The 18148-nt window shown below is 54.5% G+C and overlaps 2 protein-coding genes across 2 annotated transcripts; both read left to right on the top strand.

The window, feature by feature from the left end:
• Positions 1-47: 47 nt before the first annotated feature.
• Positions 48-4681, top strand: PHF23 (PHD finger protein 23). The gene is made up of 5 exons (XM_034072257.1): positions 48-151; positions 356-387; positions 686-778; positions 1960-2650; positions 4401-4681. The coding sequence occupies exons 1-5, from the start codon at positions 130-132 to the stop codon at positions 4613-4615; spliced, it is 1053 nt and encodes a 350-aa protein (XP_033928148.1). The 5' UTR covers positions 48-129; the 3' UTR covers positions 4616-4681.
• Positions 4682-6272: 1591 nt separating this feature from the next.
• ACADVL (acyl-CoA dehydrogenase very long chain) lies at positions 6273-17449 on the top strand. The gene is given in 21 exon segments (XM_034072256.1): positions 6273-6390; positions 6503-6542; positions 6963-7025; positions 7113-7185; positions 7298-7362; positions 7914-8048; positions 9413-9557; positions 9632-9761; positions 10743-10868; positions 12213-12411; positions 13486-13590; positions 13678-13764; positions 13867-13929; positions 14061-14162; positions 14872-14969; positions 15073-15145; positions 15733-15805; positions 16082-16154; positions 17149-17224; positions 17308-17394; positions 17396-17449. Coding segments are annotated over 21 exon segments (1911 nt in total). The 5' UTR covers positions 6273-6331; the 3' UTR covers positions 17435-17449.
• The last annotated feature ends 699 nt before the right edge of the window (positions 17450-18148 follow it).

The following is an 18148-nucleotide window of genomic DNA, read 5'->3' as shown; positions in this document are numbered from 1 at the left end:
GTGGCTGGCGCATGCGCGGTGAGGGGAGGGGGCGTGGCCTGGGGGGTAGGAGGGCGGCGCAGAACGAGGCGGCAACGGCCGTGAGCGGCGGAGGGAAGCGGGGCCCGACCCCGGAGCGGGGCCGGAGCCATGGCCCAACCGGGGCCCGAAGGTACCGGATACCGGAGGGGAACCGGAACAACCGGAACGGGAGGGGGGGAACGGGAATGGGAACGGGAACCGGGAACGGGAGGGGGGGAACGGAGCATGAGGGGGGAACGGAGCATGAGGGGGGAACGGAGCATGAGGGGGGTTACCGGTAACACCGACGGGAACGTGTCCGGTCTGAGCCCGTTCTCTGCCGTTCCCTTTCCAGAGCCGCTGCCGAGCCTGAAGGCGGAGACGCAGGTGAGGGGGACGGGGGGGAGGAACGGGAATAACCGGGAATAACCGGGAATGCGGCCGGGAATGGGGTCGGGAATGGGACCGGGAAGCACCGGGAATGGAGTCGGGAAGGACCGGCAATAACCAGGAATGGGGTCGGGAATGGGGCCGGAATTGGGGTAGGGAATGGGACATAATGGACCGGCAATAGGGTCGGGAAGCACCGGGAATAGGACCGGGAATAGGGCCGGGAATGGGGCTTGGAATGGGACCGGGAATGGACCGGGAATGGGGGGGGTTGATCCCGGCTCCGTCCCCGCAGCCCCCCGAGAAGCGGCGCAGAACCATAGAGGACTTCAATAAGTTCTGCAGCTTCGTGCTGGCCTATGCGGGATACATCCCGGCGGCCGCTGAGGTGAGTACCGGGAGCACCGGGGGGGGGTACCGGGAACACCGGGGGGGGGTTCCCGTTCCCGTCCCCCCCTTTCCCCTCCCCCCATTCCCGTTCCCCTCCCCCCCCTTTCCCCCCCTCCCCCCCCCCAATTCCCGACCCCATTCCCTGTCCCCTCCCCCCCCCTCCGGTCCCGGTCCAGGCCCCGTCTGATGGCGGCGGCGGCGCCTCCAAGTCCCAGCGTGCCCCGCGCTGGCCACGCCCCCGACGCTGACGTCGCGCGGAGGGTGATGGGAGTTGTAGGCGATCCGCTATGGGGGGGTTAGGGAGGGACTACAAATCCCAGCGTGCTTTGCGCCACCCACGGGGGGAAGAGGGGACTACGGCTCCCAGCGTGCTTTGCGCGGCTGCAGGGGGGTATTTGGGGACATAGGGGCAGATTTGGGGGTGATTTGAGACTTTATGGCCCCTATAGAACCTTTTGCACCCCAAAAAACCCCTTTTTTGCACCATTTAACCCTTTTTTAACGTTGTTTTTACCTATTTGAGTGGTTTTTAACCCCCAAACTGCTTTTCACCTCTTTCAATTCTCTTTATAATCCATTTAACCCTCTTTTTGACCCATTATAACCCCATTAACACCATTTTTCCCCCAATCCCATTTATTCTCACTTCAACCCCCCCAACCTCCTTTCATCCCATTAAACCTCATTTTTGCTGCTTTTCACCACATTTTTACCCATTTAAATGCTATTTTACCCCATTAAAACACCCCTTCTCCCCCCAAATCCTTGTTATGCTCTTTTACCCCCATAAACCCTGTTTTACCCCCCAAAACCCCATTTAACCCACCATTTACCCCTATAAAACCCATTTACCCCCTTTTGACACCTATAAACCCCATTTACTCCCCTTTTATCCCCGAGAAACCCCCTTTTACTGCTATAAACCTCATTTTGCCTCCTATAAACCCCATTTAACCCCTTTTTACCCACATAAACCACCTTTTACCCCTATAAATCCCATTTAACCCCCCTTTTACCCCATTTAACTCCCTTTTTACCCCCCATAAACCCACTTTTACTGCTATAAATCTTTCACTCCTATAAACCCTATTTAACCCCGTTTTACCCCTATAAAACCCATTTAATTCCCTTTTTACCCCCATTTACCCCCATTTAACCCCCATCCCCCCCCGTTTCCAGGACCCCTCCTGGGCCTCCTCCGGCCCCAGCTCCCCTCACCCGGACGCGGGCGGTACCACCGGCGCCGCGGGGGGGGGGGACGCCTGGAGCTCGGCCCCCACCGCCCTCCGAACCATCGAGACCTTCGTCCGCAAAGCCAAATCCTCCAAGAAACGCGGCTTTAACCGGCTGAACGCTCCGGACGCGGCTCTCTTGGACAAAATGCGCCTTAAAGACTCATTGTTCGACCTCGGGCCCCCCCCGCAGCCCAGCGCCATTAGAGTGGTCCCACCTCCGCCTCCTCCTCCGCCGCCATCTTTGACGGCGTCCCCACGGCGCAGGGAGAGACCAAAGCGGAGGGGGGGCGGGGGGGGCCGGCCCGAAGCCAGGCCCAGGATTAAGAAGAGCAAGAAGCGGCGCTGGAAGAAAGCGGGGGGAGGGGAACGGGAAGGGGGGGGCAAAGCGTCCCCCAGTGACACGGACTCGGACGAGGAACCGGGGACCCCCCCCGGGGCTCGGGCTCCAACGGCGCTGCCCCCCCCCGCGGCGCCGCAAGTGGGAGCGTCCGAGGGGGCGGGGACGGACGGGGGAGGGGGGGGCAAAGATGGCGGCGGAGGAGGAGGAGGCAGCACCGAGACCAGCCGGGACGGGGACGGCAGCTCCAGTGAGGGGGAGATGAGGGTCATGGATGAGGACATCATGGTGGAGTCCGGTGAGTGCGGGTTTTGGGGCTGAAAACGGGGATTTTGGGGGCTTTTGGGGGGGTTGTGAGGAGAATAAGGGGGTTTTGGGGGAGAAAAGGGGGATTTGGTGTCTTTTGCGGGGGTTTATGAGGAGAATAAATGGATTTTGGGGGAGAAAAGGGGGATTTTGGGGGTTTGTGAGGAGAATAAGTGGGATTTGGGGGTTTTGTGAGGAGAGAAAAGGAGGTTTTGGGGGAGAAAAGGGATTTGGGGGGTTTGTGAGGTGAAAAAGGGGGTTTTGGGGAAGTAAAGGGGGATTTGGTGTCTTTTGGGACGTTTATGAGGAGAATAAGTGGATTTTGGGGGAGAAAAGGGGGATTTTGGGGGTTTTGTGAGGAGAAAAAAGGGGTTTTGGGGTCTTCTAGGAGGATTTATGAGGGGAATAAGTGGGGTTTTGGAGAGAAAAGTGGGATTTGGTGTCTTTTGGGGGGGGTTATAAGGAGAATGAGTAGATTTTGGGGGAGAAAAGTGGGATTTGGGGGTTTTGTGAGGAGAAAAAAGGGGTTTTGAGGTCTTGGAGGAGTGTTTATGGAGGTTATGAGGGGAATAAAGGGGGTTTGGGGGAGAAAAGTGGGGTTTGTGAGGAGGAGAAGGGTTTTGGGGGAGAAAAGGGGGATTTGGTGTCTTTTTGGGGGGTTTATGAGGAAAATGAGTAGATTTTGGGGGAGAAAAATGAGTTTTGGGGTTTTATGAGGATAATAAGGGTTTTTTTTCGGGGAGAAGGGGATTTGTGAGGAGAAAAAGGGGTTTTGGGGCTATAAAAGGGCTCTAATGTGAGGCTCCCCCCTTCTCATCTCTATCAAATGCTCTTTAACCTATTTTGACCTTTTCTAGACCTTTTTTAACCCTTTTTGACCTTTCTCAACCTGTTTTGACACAGCTGCGATCTTTTTAAACTCTTTTTAACCCATTTTCACCCATTTAAATTCTACTTTACCCAATTTTTAACCTTTTTCCCCTCGTCCCCAATTTTCCCCATTTTAACCCATTTAAGGTAATTTTTACCCCATTTTTCTTTCAATTTCAGCCATTTTTACCCCATTCCCCCATTTTAATTTCATTTTCCCCCATTTTCCAGCATTTATATCCGTTTCTACTCATTTTCACTCATTTGTACCCATTTTAACTCATTTTCCCCCCATTTATACCCATTTTTATCCTATTCATAACTATTTTAACCCCATTTATAGCCATTTTTCCCCATTTATACCCATTTCTATCCCATTTATACCCATTTTTATCCCATTTATACCCATTTTAACCCCATTTATACCCATTTTTACCCCATTTATATCCATTTTCCCCCATTTATACCCATTTTTATCCCATTTATATCCATTTTCCCCCATTTATACCCATTTTTATCCCATTTATACCAATTTTCCCCCATTTATACCCATTTTTCCCCCATTTATACCCATTTTCCCCCATTTATACCCATTTTTACCCCATTTATATCCATTTTCCCCCATTTATACCCATTTTTATCCCATTTATACCAATTTTCCCCCATTTATACCCATTTTAACCCCATTTATACCCATTTTCCCCCATTTATACCCATTTTATCCTATTTATACCCATTTTAACCCCATTTATACCCATTTTTATCTTATTTATAGCCATTTTCCCCCATTTTTATTCTATTTATAGTCTTTTCCCCCATTTTAACCCATTTTCCCCCATTTCACCCATTCTAACCCATTTCTCCCCCCGCAGGTGACGACTCCTGGGACCTCATCACCTGCTACTGCCAGAAGCCGTTTGCAGGTCGGCCCATGATCGAGTGCAGCCAATGTGGGACCTGGATCCACCTCTCGTGCGCGCGCGTCAAGAAGAACAACGTCCCTGACGTCTTCTACTGCCAGAAGTGCCGCGAGGGGCCCCCCCGGCGCGCCCCCCCCGCGCCCCCCAGGCCCTCGGGGGACTCCTAAACCCCCCCCCCCGCCTGCCTGACATGGACTCGTCCGCGCAGTGTGGGTATGGAGGGGGAAACCATTGAGGAGGAGAATGGGGGGGACACCCTTAAACCCCCCCCCCCCCATCAACCCAACATGGACTCGTCCGCACAGTATGGGTATGGAGGGGGAAACCATTGCGGAGGGGAATGGGGGGGTTCTAAAATGGGTGAGCCCTAAAACCCCCTCCCCCCCATCACCCCAAAATGGACACGTCCGCGCAGTATGGGTATGGAGGGGAAACCATTGCATTGATGGGAATGGGGGGGGACACCCCTAAACCCCCCCCCCACCAGCACCCCAACATGGACTCGTCCATGCAGTATGGATATGGAGGGGGAAACCATTGTGGAGAGGGGAATGGGGGGGACACCCCTAAACCCCCCCCTGGCACCCCAACATGGACTCGTCCGCGCAGTGTGGGTATGGAGGGGGAAACCATTGCATTGATGGGAATGGGGGGACACCCTTAAACCCCCCCCCCATCAACCCAACATGGACTCGTCCGCGCAGTATGGGTATGGAGGGGGAAACCATTGCATTGAGGGGAATGGGGGGGACACCCCTAAACACCTCCTCTTCACCCCAACATGGACTCTTCCACACAGATTGGGTATAGAGGATGAAACCATTATGGAGAGGGGAATGGGGAGGGGACCCCTAACTCCCCCCTTTCACCCCAACATGGACACTTCCACACAGCCTGGGTATAGAGGATGAAACCATTGTGGAGAGGAGAATGGGGGGCTATCATTGGGGGGGATTAGGCTGGATAAGGAGGTGTTTTGGGGGGGGCTCACCCACTGAATAGGGGCAGTTTGGGGTCCCATAGCCCCATAATAAGAGATTTAAGAAGCTCTCACCCCCTAAATAAGGGGGATTATGGGGGGGGGTCCTCACCCCCATAATAGGTCCATTGGTTCAGACCAAGAGGTTTTGGGACCCCCCCCACTATAGGGGGTTTAGGGTTGTGTGTGTCCCCCCAATGGAATGGTTTAGCCCCACAGTAGGGGCTCTGGGCATCCTGTACCCCGCAAATAGGGGGGTTTAGTGACCCCCCCTTGGATGTGTGGGGGGGATGGTTTTGGTTTCCCCCCCATAACAGGGATGTTTTAGGGGGGACCCCTTTATTATATGGACTATGTGAGGGGGGTGGATTTGGGGTCCCCCCCTTTAAGACTGTTTTGGACTCGTCTGGATTCGGGGGGGGCACTTGAACCCCCTTTTTGTGTTTGTGTCCCCCCCTTTGTAAATAAACAGCGCCGCAGCCTTCGTATAGGGGGGGTTCAGTGTCTGTGTATCCATAGGGACCCCCCAAACTCATTGGTATCGCCCAAATCCATAGGGAATTCCTTAAATCCATAGGGAAGCAGCAGGGATTCCCCCTTCCCCTGCAGTGGTATCGCCCAGGGGGGCGTGGCCAAAGGGAAGGGGGCGTGGCTTTACCTCAGCGCCGCCGCCATTTTGGCTCCCTGAGGCGAGGGGAGCGGGCGCCATCTTGCGGGCTCCTCCCGTTCCTCCCGTTCCCAACGCTCGGACTCCGTTTCCCGACGTTCCCCGTTCCCGTCCTGACCTTGGAGGGGGAGGGGAACGGGAGGGGGAGGGGAACGGGAGGGGGTGGGGCAGGGGTGGGAATAGCGAAGGGAAACCGGGATTCGGGCCCCGGGACACCGGAGGGACACGAGCGGAGCCATGAGGGGAGCGGCCGGGATGGGGCTGGGCCTGCGCCTGCTCCGCAGGGCCCCGACGGGGTGAGACCCTATGGGGGGGACGGGAGGGGGGAAATGGCTTTGGGGTGACCCCAACTATAAGGGGGGACCCCAAATTTAGGGGTAACCCCCCCATAACCCGCCCCTTTATCAGGTATAGGGGGACCCGGCTGCAGAGCACTCAGCAGGCGGAGGTAGGGACCCCAAAATGCCCTAAAATCGCCCCAAAATCACCTTCTTAACACACCCCCCCCCCCCCCCCCCCACCGCGGTGACGTCAGAAGTGGGGCAAAGGGCGTGAGGTGGAAAGTGGGGGAAAGGTGATGGGAGGGGTAAATAGAGGGTAAAGGGGGTAAATAGGGGGTGAATGGGGGTAAATAATGGGGTAAAGGGGGGTAATTTGGGGGTTAATGGGGGTAAATAGGGGGTAAAGGGGGGTAATGGGGGTAAATAGGGTGTTAATGTGTGGTAATGGGGGTAAATAGGGTGTTAATGTGTGGTAATGGGGGGAAATAGGGGGTAGATAGGGGGTTAATGGGGTAAAGAGGGGGGAAATGGGGGTAAATAGGGGGTACAGGGGGTAAATAGGGGTAAATTACCCCCCTTCCCCATAGGCCGTATTGGACAAAGCCAAGGTCTCCAGCACCGCCCCCCCCAAGGCCGCAGCCACCCAAGAGGTACCAATGGGGCAGGGAAAGGGGGGGGGGGGGGTCCCCCCAAATTGCCCCCCCCTGAACCCCCTTTTAATGCCCCCCCCCCTTTAGGAATCCAAGTCCTTTGCTGTGGGCATGTTCCTGGGGCGCCTGAACACGGAGCAAGTGTTCCCCTACCCACAAGGTATCCCATAATAACCCAAGGGGGGGACCCCAACATGGGGGGGACCCCAACATTGGGGGGACCCCAACATGGGGGGTACCCCAAAACCAACCCCCCCCTTTTAACCCCATAGCACTGAGTGAGGAGCAGGAGCAGACGCTGCAGGACCTGGTGGGGCCTATGAGCAAGTTCTTTGAGGTGGGGAAAGGGGGGGTCTGAACCCCGATATTAACATGGGGGGTCTGAACCCCGATATTAACATGGGGGGGTCTGAACCCCGATATTAACATGGGGGGGTCTGAACCCCGATATTAACATGGGGGGTCTGAACCCCGATATTAACATGGGTCTGAACCCCGATATTAACATGGGGGGTCTGAACCCCGATATTGACATGGGGGGGTCTGAACCCCGATATTGACATGGGGGGGTCTGAACCCCGATATTAACATGGCGGGTCTGAACCCCGTTATTGACATGGGGGGGTCTGAACCCCGATATTGACATGGGGGGGTCTGAACCCCGATATTAACATGGCGGGTCTGAACCCCGATATTAACATTGGGGTCCTGAACCTCGTTATTAATGGGGGGTACTGAACCCCTTTATTAATGTATGGGGGGCTCCAGAACCCCGTTATTAACATGGGGGGGTCCTGAACCCCTTTATTACTGATTGGGGGGGGCCCTGACCCCCGTTATTAATGGGGGTCCCTGCCCCCATGATGAACATTGGGGTCCCCCCCCCAGGAAGTGAACGACCCCTTCAAGAACGATGCCCTGGAGCGGGTGGAGGAGGCCACCATGCAGGGCCTGAAGGAGCTGGGGGCCTTCGGGCTGCAGGTGCCCCCCGAGCTGGGGGGGCTGGGGCTGTCCAACACACAGGTACGGGGGGGGCACCCCCAGCACCCCCTTGTGTGCCATGGGATAGACCTGGATCCATAGGGATAACACATATATGTAGCATCTCATTGGGACCATTGGGGGGGGCATCCCCTCATCACCCCCTTTGTGTCCTATGGAACACCCCCCGCAGCCCCATTGGGACCCATAGGGAACTGTGTCCACCCCAACCCTATGGGACCTTGCCCCCCCTAAACCCCATTGGGACCCCCCCCCACTCTGGCCCTATGGGACATCCCAACCCTATGGGGACCCTCCCCCAACCCAAGCCCCATGGGGATCCATATGGGACCCCTCCCCAGCCCTATAAGACTGCAGCCCAGACCCCCTAAGCCTCTTCCCAGCCCCATTGAGACCCCCCCATGATCCTCCCCCAAACCCCCTTTAACCCCATTTCCCCACAAACCCCCCATCACCCCCAGGACCCTCCCCCATTACCCCCAAGCCCCCCCCACCCCCTCCCATCACCCCCATTATCCCCCCATATTGAATACCCCCCCATTAACCCCCCCATATTTACCCCCTATATTTAACCCCCATATTTAGTACTCCCCATATTTACCTCCATATTTACTCCCCCATATTTAATCCCCCCCATATTTACCCCCTCATATTTACCCCCATATTTACCCCCCATATTTACCCCACTATATTTAATACCCCCCATTTATCCCCCCCATATTTACCCGCCTTATTTACCCCCCATATTTAATGCCCCCCATATTTATCCTCAATATTTACACCCCATATTTAATGCACCCTTATTTACCTCTATATATACTCCCTATATTTACCCCCCCATATTTAATACCCCCCATATTTACCCCCATGTTTACCCCCCATATTTACCCCCCATTTACCCCCCATACTTACCCCCCCATATTTAATACCCCCCCATATTCCCCCCATATTTACCCCCATGTTTACCCCCCATATTTACCCCCCATACTTACCCCCCATTTACCCCCCCATATTTAATACCCCCCCATATTTACCCCCCATACTTACTCCCCCCATTTACCCCCCCATATTTAATACCCCCCACATTTCCCCCCCATATTTACCCCCATATTTAATACCCTCATATTTACCCCCATATTTAATACCCCCCATATTTACCCTCATATTTACCCCCCAATATTTACCCCCATATTTAATACCCCCATATTTACCCCCATATTTGATACCCCCCCATATTTACCCCCATATTTACCCCCATATTTACCCCCCCATATTTAATACCCCCCATATTTATCCCCTCATATTTACCCCCATATTTAACCCCCCATATTTACCCCCATATTTAATACCCCCCTATTTACCCCCCTGCCCCCCCCCGTCCGCAGTACGCGCGCCTGGTGCAGATCGTCGGCCAGCATGACCTGGGGGTTGGCATCACGCTGGGCGCTCACCAGTCCATAGGCTTCAAGGGGCTGCTGCTCTATGGCACCCCCGCGCAGAGGAGCAAGTACCTGCCCCGCCTGGCCTCAGGTATGGCCGGGCCGTACCACTGTGGGCACCGCGGGGGGGTGCGGCCATCCCGTCACCCCCGTTCATCCCTATAGGGGAGACCGTGGCTGCCTTCTGCCTGACCGAGCCTGGCAGCGGCTCCGATGCTGCCTCCATCCGGACGCGGGCGGAGCTGAGCCCCTGCGGCAGCTTCTATACACTGGATGGTACCAAGATCTGGATCAGGTGGGGGGGGAGGGGGAATGGGGGGGTTTGGGGTGAAAATAGGGGGTTTTGGGTCGGAAAAGTGAGGGTTTGGGTAAAAATAGGGATTTGGGGTGGAAAAGGGGGATTTTGGGTCAGAAAGGGGGTTTGGGGTGGAAAAGTGAGGTTTGGAGTTAGGGGGTTTGGGGTTGAAATAGGGGGTTTTGGGTCAGAAAGGGGATTTGGGGTGAAAAAGGGGGGGTTTGGGGTTAGAAAGGGGATTTGGGGTGGAAAAGGGGGGTTTTGGGTCAGAAAGGGGTTTTGGGGTGAAAAAGTGAGGTTTTGGGTCAGAAAAGGGTTTTGGGGTGAAAAAGTGGAGTTTTGGGTAAAATAAGGGGGGTTGGGGTGGAAAGTCAGGTTTTGGGGTGAAAAAGTGTGGTTTTGGGTCAAAAAGAAGTTTTGGGGTGGAAAAGTGAGGTTTTGGGTCAGAAAGGGGATTTGGGCTGAAAAAGGGGGATTTTGGTAAAATGAAGGGGTTTGGGGTGAAATAGTGGGGTTTTGGGTCAGAAAGGGGTTTTGGGGTGAAAAAGTGAGGTTTTGGGTCAAAAAGCCTGGTTTTGGTGACAAAATGGGGGGTTTTGGGGTCGCCGAGCTCAATTTTGGTATCAAACTGGGGTTTTTTGGGTTCGTAGACCTCGATTTTGGTGTCAAAATTGGGGTTTTCGGGGTCGCTGAGCTCAATTTTGGTATCAAAATTGGGGTTTTTGGGGTCGCTGAGCTCAATTTTGGTATCAAAATTGGGGTTTTTGGGGCCACCGAGCTCAAATTTGGTATCAAAATTGGGGTTTTTGGGGTCGCTGAGCTCAATTTTGGTGTCAAACTGGGGGTTTTCGGGGTCGCCAAGCTCGATTTTGGTATCAAACTGGGGGTTTTTGGGGCCGCTGAGCTCAATTTTGATGTCAAACTGGGTGGTTTTGGGGCTGCTGAGCTGGATTTTGGGCTCAGAATGGGTGATTTTGGCAGCAACGGGGGCCTGGCCGAGCTGTTCACGGTGTTCGCACAGACGCGGCTGCCGGACGCGGCCACAGGCGAGAGCCGGGACCGGATCACAGCCTTCATTGTGGAGCGCAGCTTCGGGGGCGTCACACAGTGAGTGGGGGGAGCACCTCCTTTTGGGGTGAAAAACACCCTTTTTGGGGCCTCCGGAACCCCGTGTTATGGCTCCAAAAATTCCCCTTTTTGGCCTCTTTCTGACGCTGGTTTTTGGGTCCAAAAGCTCCTTTTTAGACCCATTTTAACCTTGCTTTCCCCTGCGTGGGGTTCAACCCATTTTAGCCCCAAAACCCCCCTTTTCACCCCATTTTAACCCATTTGCCCCCATTTTAACTCAATTCCACCCCATTTTAACCTATTCTAACCCTTTTCCACCCCATTTTAACCACATTTTAACCCATCTTAACCCATTTACCCACCATTTCAACCCATTTTACCCCATTTTCCCCCATTATGAGCCCACTATAACCCAATTTTCCCCCATTTTCTGCCATTATAACCCCATTTCCCCCTATTTTAACCCTATTTTCACCCATTTCCCCCATTTTAACCCCATCATAACTCTATTTCATCCCATTTCCCCCCATTCTAACCCCATTTCCCCCCATTATAACCCATTTCTCCATTATAACCCCATTTCCCCTGCTGTTTTACCCTATTTTACCCCATTCCCCCCCATTTTTACCTCATTTTATCCCATTTTCCCCATTATAACCCCATTCTAACCCCATTCCCCCCTGTTTTTACCCCATTTCCCCCATTATAACCCATTTTCCCCCATTTTTCCCCCATTATAAGCCCATTTCCCCCCCATTTTTACCCCATTTCCCCCCATTTTTACCCCATTTTCCCCCATTTCCCCCTATTTCCCCCATTCTAACCCCATTTCCCCCCCTGGTTTTACCCCATTTTACCCCATTTCCCCCCATTTTTACCCCATTTTACCCCATTTTCCTCCATTATAAGCCCATTATAACCCCATCCATCCCTGTTTTTCCCCCATTTCCCCCCCTTATAACCCATTTCCCCATTATAACCCATTTCCCCATTATAACCCCATTTCCCTTGCTGTTTTACCCTATTTTACCCCATTTCCCCCATTTTTACCCCATTTCCCCCCATTATAACCCATTTTCCCCCATTTTTACCCCATTCTAACCCCATTCCCCCATTTTTCCCCCATTTCCCCCCATTCTAACCCCATTTCCACCCCATTTTTACCCCATTTCCCCCATTCTAACCCCATTCTAACCCCATTCCCCCCTGTTTTTCCCCCATTCCCCCCTGTTTTTCCCCCATTCCCCCCATTATAACCCATTTCCCCCCATTCTAACCCCATTTCCACCCCATTTTTACCCTATTTTACCCCATTTCCCCCCATTTTCCCCTATTATAAGCCCATTCTAACCCCATTCTCCCCCATTCTCCCCTGCCCCCCAGCGGTGCCCCGGAGCACAAGATGGGCATCCGCGCCTCCAACACAGCTGAGGTTCACTTCGAGGGGGTTCGTGTTCCGGTGGGGAACGTGCTGGGGGCCCCGGGGGGAGGCTTCAAGGTGGCCATGAACGTGCTCAACAATGGCCGCTTCGGGATGGCGGCCGCCATGGCCGGCACCATGCGCGGGGTCATAGCCAAGGCGGTGAGTGCCATGTGGGAATGGACCATTGTGGGCAATGGGGGGGACCATTGGAGTCAATGGGGGTGAATAGGGGGGGACCATTGGGATCAATGGGGGGGGGGGTTTAAGGTGGCCATCAACAAGCTCAACAATGGCCGCCGCCATAAGGGCGCCATGGCCAAGGCGGTGAGTGCCATGCGCGAATGGGACGGACCATTGTGGGCAATGGGGGGGCTGGAGCATTGGAGTCAATGGGGGTGAATGAGGCTGGACCATTGGGATCAATGGGGGGGGACCATTGGAGTCAATGGGGGTGAATGGGGGGGGACCATTGGGATCAATGGGGGTGAATGGGGTTGGACCATTGGAGTCAATGGGGGTGAATGGGGATGGACCATTGGGATCAATGGGGGTGAATGGGGGGGGACCATTGGAGTCAATGGGGGTGAATGGGGGGGGACCATTGGGATCAATGGGGGTGAATGGGGGGGGCTGGAGCATTGGAGTCAATGGGGGTGAACAGGGGGTTGGACCATTGGGATCAATGGGGGTGAATGGGGTTGGAACATTGGGATCAATGGGGGTGAATGGGGATGGACCATTGGAGTCAATGGGGGTGAATGGGGATGGACCATTGGAGTCAATGGGGGTGAATGGGACTGGACCATTGGAGTCAATGGGGGTGAATGGGGGGGGACCATTGGAGTCAATGGGGGTGAATGGGGGTTGGACCATTGGAGTCAATGGGGGTGAATGGGGTTGGACCATTGGAATCAATGGGGGTGAATGGGGTTGGACCATTGGAGTCAATGGGGGTGAATGGGGGAGGCTGGACCATTGTAGTCAATGTGGGGGTAAATGGGGGTGAAAGGGGAGGGGGATGGGAGCGTGGGGAGGGTAAAGGGGTGGGAGCATAAGGGGTAAAAGGGGGAGAAACCAAAAACCCACTTTTTTAAACCCCAAACCCCCTTTTTAACCCAAAACTCCTCTTTTTGACCCAAAACCCCCTTTTTATCCCAACCCCCCCCTTTTATGAACCCAAACCCCATTTCCACCCCCAAAACCCCCTCTAACCCTCCCTTTCCCCCCCCCCAGGTAGAACATGCCTCCAACCGCACCCAATTTGGGGCCAAAATCCACACTTTTGGGGCCATCCAGGAGAAGCTGGCCCGCATGGCCCTGCTCCAATACGTCACCGAGGTACCCACCAATGGGGGGGGGGGCACCCCAAAACACCCCCCCTTGGACACCCCATAACCCCCCTATCTCTCCTATACCCCCATACAGTCCATGGCCTATATGATCAGTGCCAATATGGACCAAGGAGCCACTGACTTCCAGATCGAAGCTGCCATCAGCAAGATCTTCGGCTCGGTGAGGCTCTAAAGGGGGGTCCCCCCAAAATGATGCCCCCACCCCATAATACTACAGGGGGGGGTCATTAATGGGGTGTCCCCCCCTTCCTTTATCCCATAGGAAGCAGCTTGGACCGTGACAGACGAGTGCATCCAAGTGATGGGAGGCATGGGCTTCATGAAGGTCAGGAGCATCCCTCAAGCCACGCCCCCTTTAAACCACGCCCCCTTTAAACCACGCCCCCTCCCCAATTTAAACCACGCCCCCCTCGCTCTAAGCCACGCCCCCTCGTTTAAACCACGCCCCCCCCATAGGAGGCCGGCGTGGAGCGGGTGCTGCGGGACCTGCGCATCTTCCGCATCTTCGAGGGCACCAATGACATCCTGCGGCTCTTTGTGGCCCTCAATGGCTTCCAGGTGGGGGGGACACGGGTTTTGGGGTGATTTTGGGTGTTTTGGGGTGATTTTGGGTGATTTTGGGATGATTTTGGTGTGTTTTAGGGTGATTTTGGGCTGTTTTGGGGGCAGGTTTGAGGATGCTTTAGTGATGCTGGCGCTGGACCACTCTTAAGCAGCGCCTCCTCTTCTGCCTCTCTGTGGCCTTCAATGGCTTTAGATGGGGGGGACACGGTTTTGGGGTGATTTTAGGTGTTTTGAGGTGATTTTGGGTCGTTTTGGGGTGATTTTGGGTGGTTTTGAGGGTGGTTTTTAGGGGGGGGTTTGAGGATGCTTTAGGGATGCTGGCGCTGGACCACTCTTAAGCAGCACCTCCTTTCTGCCTCTCTGTGGCCTTCAATGACTTTAGATGGGGGGGACACGGTTTTTGGGGGTGATTTTAGGTGTTTTGAGGTGATTTTGGGATGATTTTGGGGTGATTTTAGGTGTTTTTAGGTGATTTTGGGTGGTTTTGGGGTGATTTTGATGTGTTTTAGGGTGATTTTGGGCTGTTTTGGGGGCAGGTTTGAGGATGCTTTAGTGATGCTGCCGCTGGACCACTCAAGCAGCGCTCCTATTGGCTGCTTCCCATCCTCATCCTTTCCCCTCTTCCATTGTCGGGGGGACACCCCCCAAAACTTGGGGGACCCCCAACTTATGGGGTTCCTATTGTGTGTGTGTCCCCCTTTAGAGTCTGGGGGTGCAGCTCCGGGGGGTGCAAAAGGCCCTCAAGAACCCATTGGGGAACATTGGGCTCCTGGCTGGAGAAGTCACCCAGCGCATCCGCAGGTAGAGAACGGGGGGGGGGACCCCAAAACCTTCCCCCCCCCCATATGAAGGGTGCTGGGGGTGGTTTTGGGGTGCTCAATGCCCCCCCCCATATTCCATACAGGAAAGCTGGGATGGGCTCAGGCCTCTCCCTGCAGGAACATGTTCACCCGGAGCTGAAGGAGAGTGCACAGAAGGTGGGGGGGGGAAAGGGGGTAACCCCCCCTATAGATCCTATATCCACCCTACAGACCCTATACACCCCATAACCTGTATAGATACTATAGACGCTATACATCCCATAACCTTTATAGACTCTCTATGGGCCCTATACACCCCTTAACCTTTATATTGCTCTATAGACCTTATACGCCCCATAACCTTTATAGACTCTCTATAGGCCCTATACACCCCTTAACCTTTATAGACTCTCTATAGGCCCTATACACCCCTTAACCTTTATATCGCTCTATAGACCCTATATGCCCCATAACCTTTATACTCCCCTATAGATCCTATACCCCTTATAATCTCTATAACCCTCTATAGACCCTCTACACCCCATAACATTTATACTCCCCTATAGACACTATACACCCCCATAATCTCTAAATGCTGCTATAGATCTTATAGCCTCCTATAGACCCTGTACCCCCCCATAACCCCTATACTCCCCTATAGACCCAATACCCCCAATAACCCGTATACCTCCCTATAGACCCTATACCCCCCTATAGACCCTATACCCCCTATAGCCCCCCCATAACCCCTATACCCCCCATAGACCCTGCAGTGCCTGGAGCTCTTTGCTGCCACAGCTGATGCTCTGCTGCTCAAGTATGGCAAGAAGATTGTGGGTGAGTCCATGGGGGGGCACCTATAGATGGGGGGGGGCACCTATAGATGGGGGGGCACCTATAGATGGGGGGGCACCTATAGACGGGGGGGGGCACCCATAAATAGGGGTCACCCCCTTTTACAATGGGGGGGTTCAATTCAGGGCTGCAACATTGAAGCATTGGGGGGATCCAATTGGATCTGGGGGGGTCCAAATGGATCTGGGGGGGTCCCTTTACCCCCTGGGGGGGTTTTGGGGTGCAGCCCCCCCTAACCCCCCCCCTCCCCCCCCATAGATGAGCAGTTTGTATTGAAGCGGGTGGCCGACTGTGCCATTGACATCTATGCTATGGTTGTGGTGCTCTCCAGGTATGGGGGGGCTATAGGGGATAATGGGGGGGGGCATAAGGGATAATGGGGGGGGCCATAAGGGATAATGGGGGGTCTATAAGGGATAATGGGGGGTCCATAAAGGATAATGGGGGGGTCCATAAAGGATAATGGGGGGTCCATAAAGGATAATGGGGGGTCCATAAAGGATAATGGGGGGGCCATAAGGGATAATGGGGGGTCCATAAAGGATAATGGGGGGGGCCATATGGGATAATGGGGGTGTCCATAAGGGATATGGGGGGGTCCATAAAGGATAATGGGGGGTCCATAAGGGATATGGGGGGGTCTGTAAAGGATAATGGGGGGGTCCATAAGGGATAATGGGGGGGTCCATAAGGGATAATGGGGGGGCCATAAGGGATAATGGGGGGTCCATAAAGGATAATGGGGGGGCCATAAGGGATAATGGGGGGTCCATAAAGGATAATGGGGGGGGCCATAAGGGATAATGGGGGGTCCATAAAGGATAATGGGGGGTCCATAAGGGATAATGGGGGGTCCATAAAGGATAATGGGGGGTCCATAAGGGATAATGGGGGGTCCATAAAGGATAATGGGGGGGGCCATAAGGGATAATGGGGGGTCCATAAAGGATAATGGGGGGGTCTATAAGGGATAATGGGGGTGTCCATAAGGGATAATGGGGGGGTCCATAAGGGATAATGGGGGGGGCATAAGGGATAATGGGGGTGTCCATAAGGGATATGGGGGGGTCCGTAAGGGATAATGGGGGATCCATAAGGGATAATGGGAGTGTCCATAAGGGATAATGGGGTGTCCATAAGGGATAATGGGGGGTCTATAAGGGATATGGGGGGGTCTATAAGGGATATGGGGGGGTCCATAAAGGATAATGGGGTGTCCATAAGGAACAATGGGGTGTCCATAAAGGATAATGGGGTGCCCATAAGGAACAATGGGGTGTCCATAGGGGATAATGGGGTGTCCCTAAGCATCCCTTCCCCCCCAGAGCCTCCCGCTCCCTGTCTATGGGGCTCCCCACAGCCCAGCACGAGCGGCTCCTCTGCGATACCTGGTGCCAGGAGGTGAGCACAAAGTGGGGGGGGGGGGGGGGTCCTGACCCCCCCTTTTACCCCCCCCATTACATGTACATGGTCTCTCCCTATAGGCTCACCATAGGGTCACTGTATCCCTGCGCCCACTGCCCAGTGAGAGCTTCCGGAACCTTCGCAGCATCTCCCAGGCTGTGGTGGAGGGGGGGGGGCGTGGTGACCCCCACCCCCCTCGGCTTCTGACCCCCCCATATGGAACCTTCCATGATGGACTTGGATGGAGGTGGAACCCCCTATCCCATCAATGGACATGGACCCTCCCATCAATGGACATGGACCCTTCCATCAATGGATCCTGACCCCCCCCATCAATGGACTTGGATCCCCCCATCAATGGATCCTGACCCCCCCATCAATGGACTTGGATCCCCCCATCAATGGATCCTGACCCCCCCATCAATGGACTTGGACCCTCCCATCAATGGACATGGACCCCCCCATCAATGGACATGGACCCATCAATGGATCCTGACCCCCCCATCAATGGACATGGACCCCCCCATCAATGGACTTGGATCCCCCCATCAATTCCCTTGGCCCCTCCCATCAATGAACTTTGACCCTCCCATCAATGAACTTTGACCCCCCCATCAATGGATCCTGACCCTCCCATCAATGGACTTGGACACCCCCATCAATGGACTTGGACCCCCCCCATCAATGGACTTGGACCCTCCCATCAATGGATCCTGACCCCCCCATCAATGAACTTTGACCCCCCCATCAATGGACTTGGACCCCCCCCATCAATGGATCTGGACCCCCCCATCAATGGACATGAACCCCCCATCAATGGACATGGACCCCCCATCAATGGACTTGGACCCCCCCATGAATGGACTTGGACCCCCCCATCAATGGATCCTGACCCCCCCATCAATGGACTTGGACCCCCCA

The sequence above is a fragment of the Melopsittacus undulatus genome, chromosome 25 (genome assembly GCF_012275295.1).
Source record: "Melopsittacus undulatus isolate bMelUnd1 chromosome 25, bMelUnd1.mat.Z, whole genome shotgun sequence".
NCBI classification, from domain to species: domain Eukaryota; kingdom Metazoa; phylum Chordata; class Aves; order Psittaciformes; family Psittaculidae; genus Melopsittacus; species Melopsittacus undulatus.
The sequence above is the reverse complement of the archived record's forward strand: the minus strand, read 5'-3'. Positions and strand labels throughout refer to the sequence as shown.

Excerpts from the sequence above, each read along its gene's own strand:
- PHF23 (XM_034072257.1), top strand. The coding sequence starts at position 130 with ATGGCCCAACCGGGGCCCGAAG. Across the intron at positions 152-355 it reads GGCCCAACCGGGGCCCGAAG|AGCCGCTGCCGAGCCTGAAG; the intron begins GTACCGGATACC and ends TTCCCTTTCCAG. Across the intron at positions 2,651-4,400 it reads GGACATCATGGTGGAGTCCG|GTGACGACTCCTGGGACCTC; the intron begins GTGAGTGCGGGT and ends CTCCCCCCGCAG.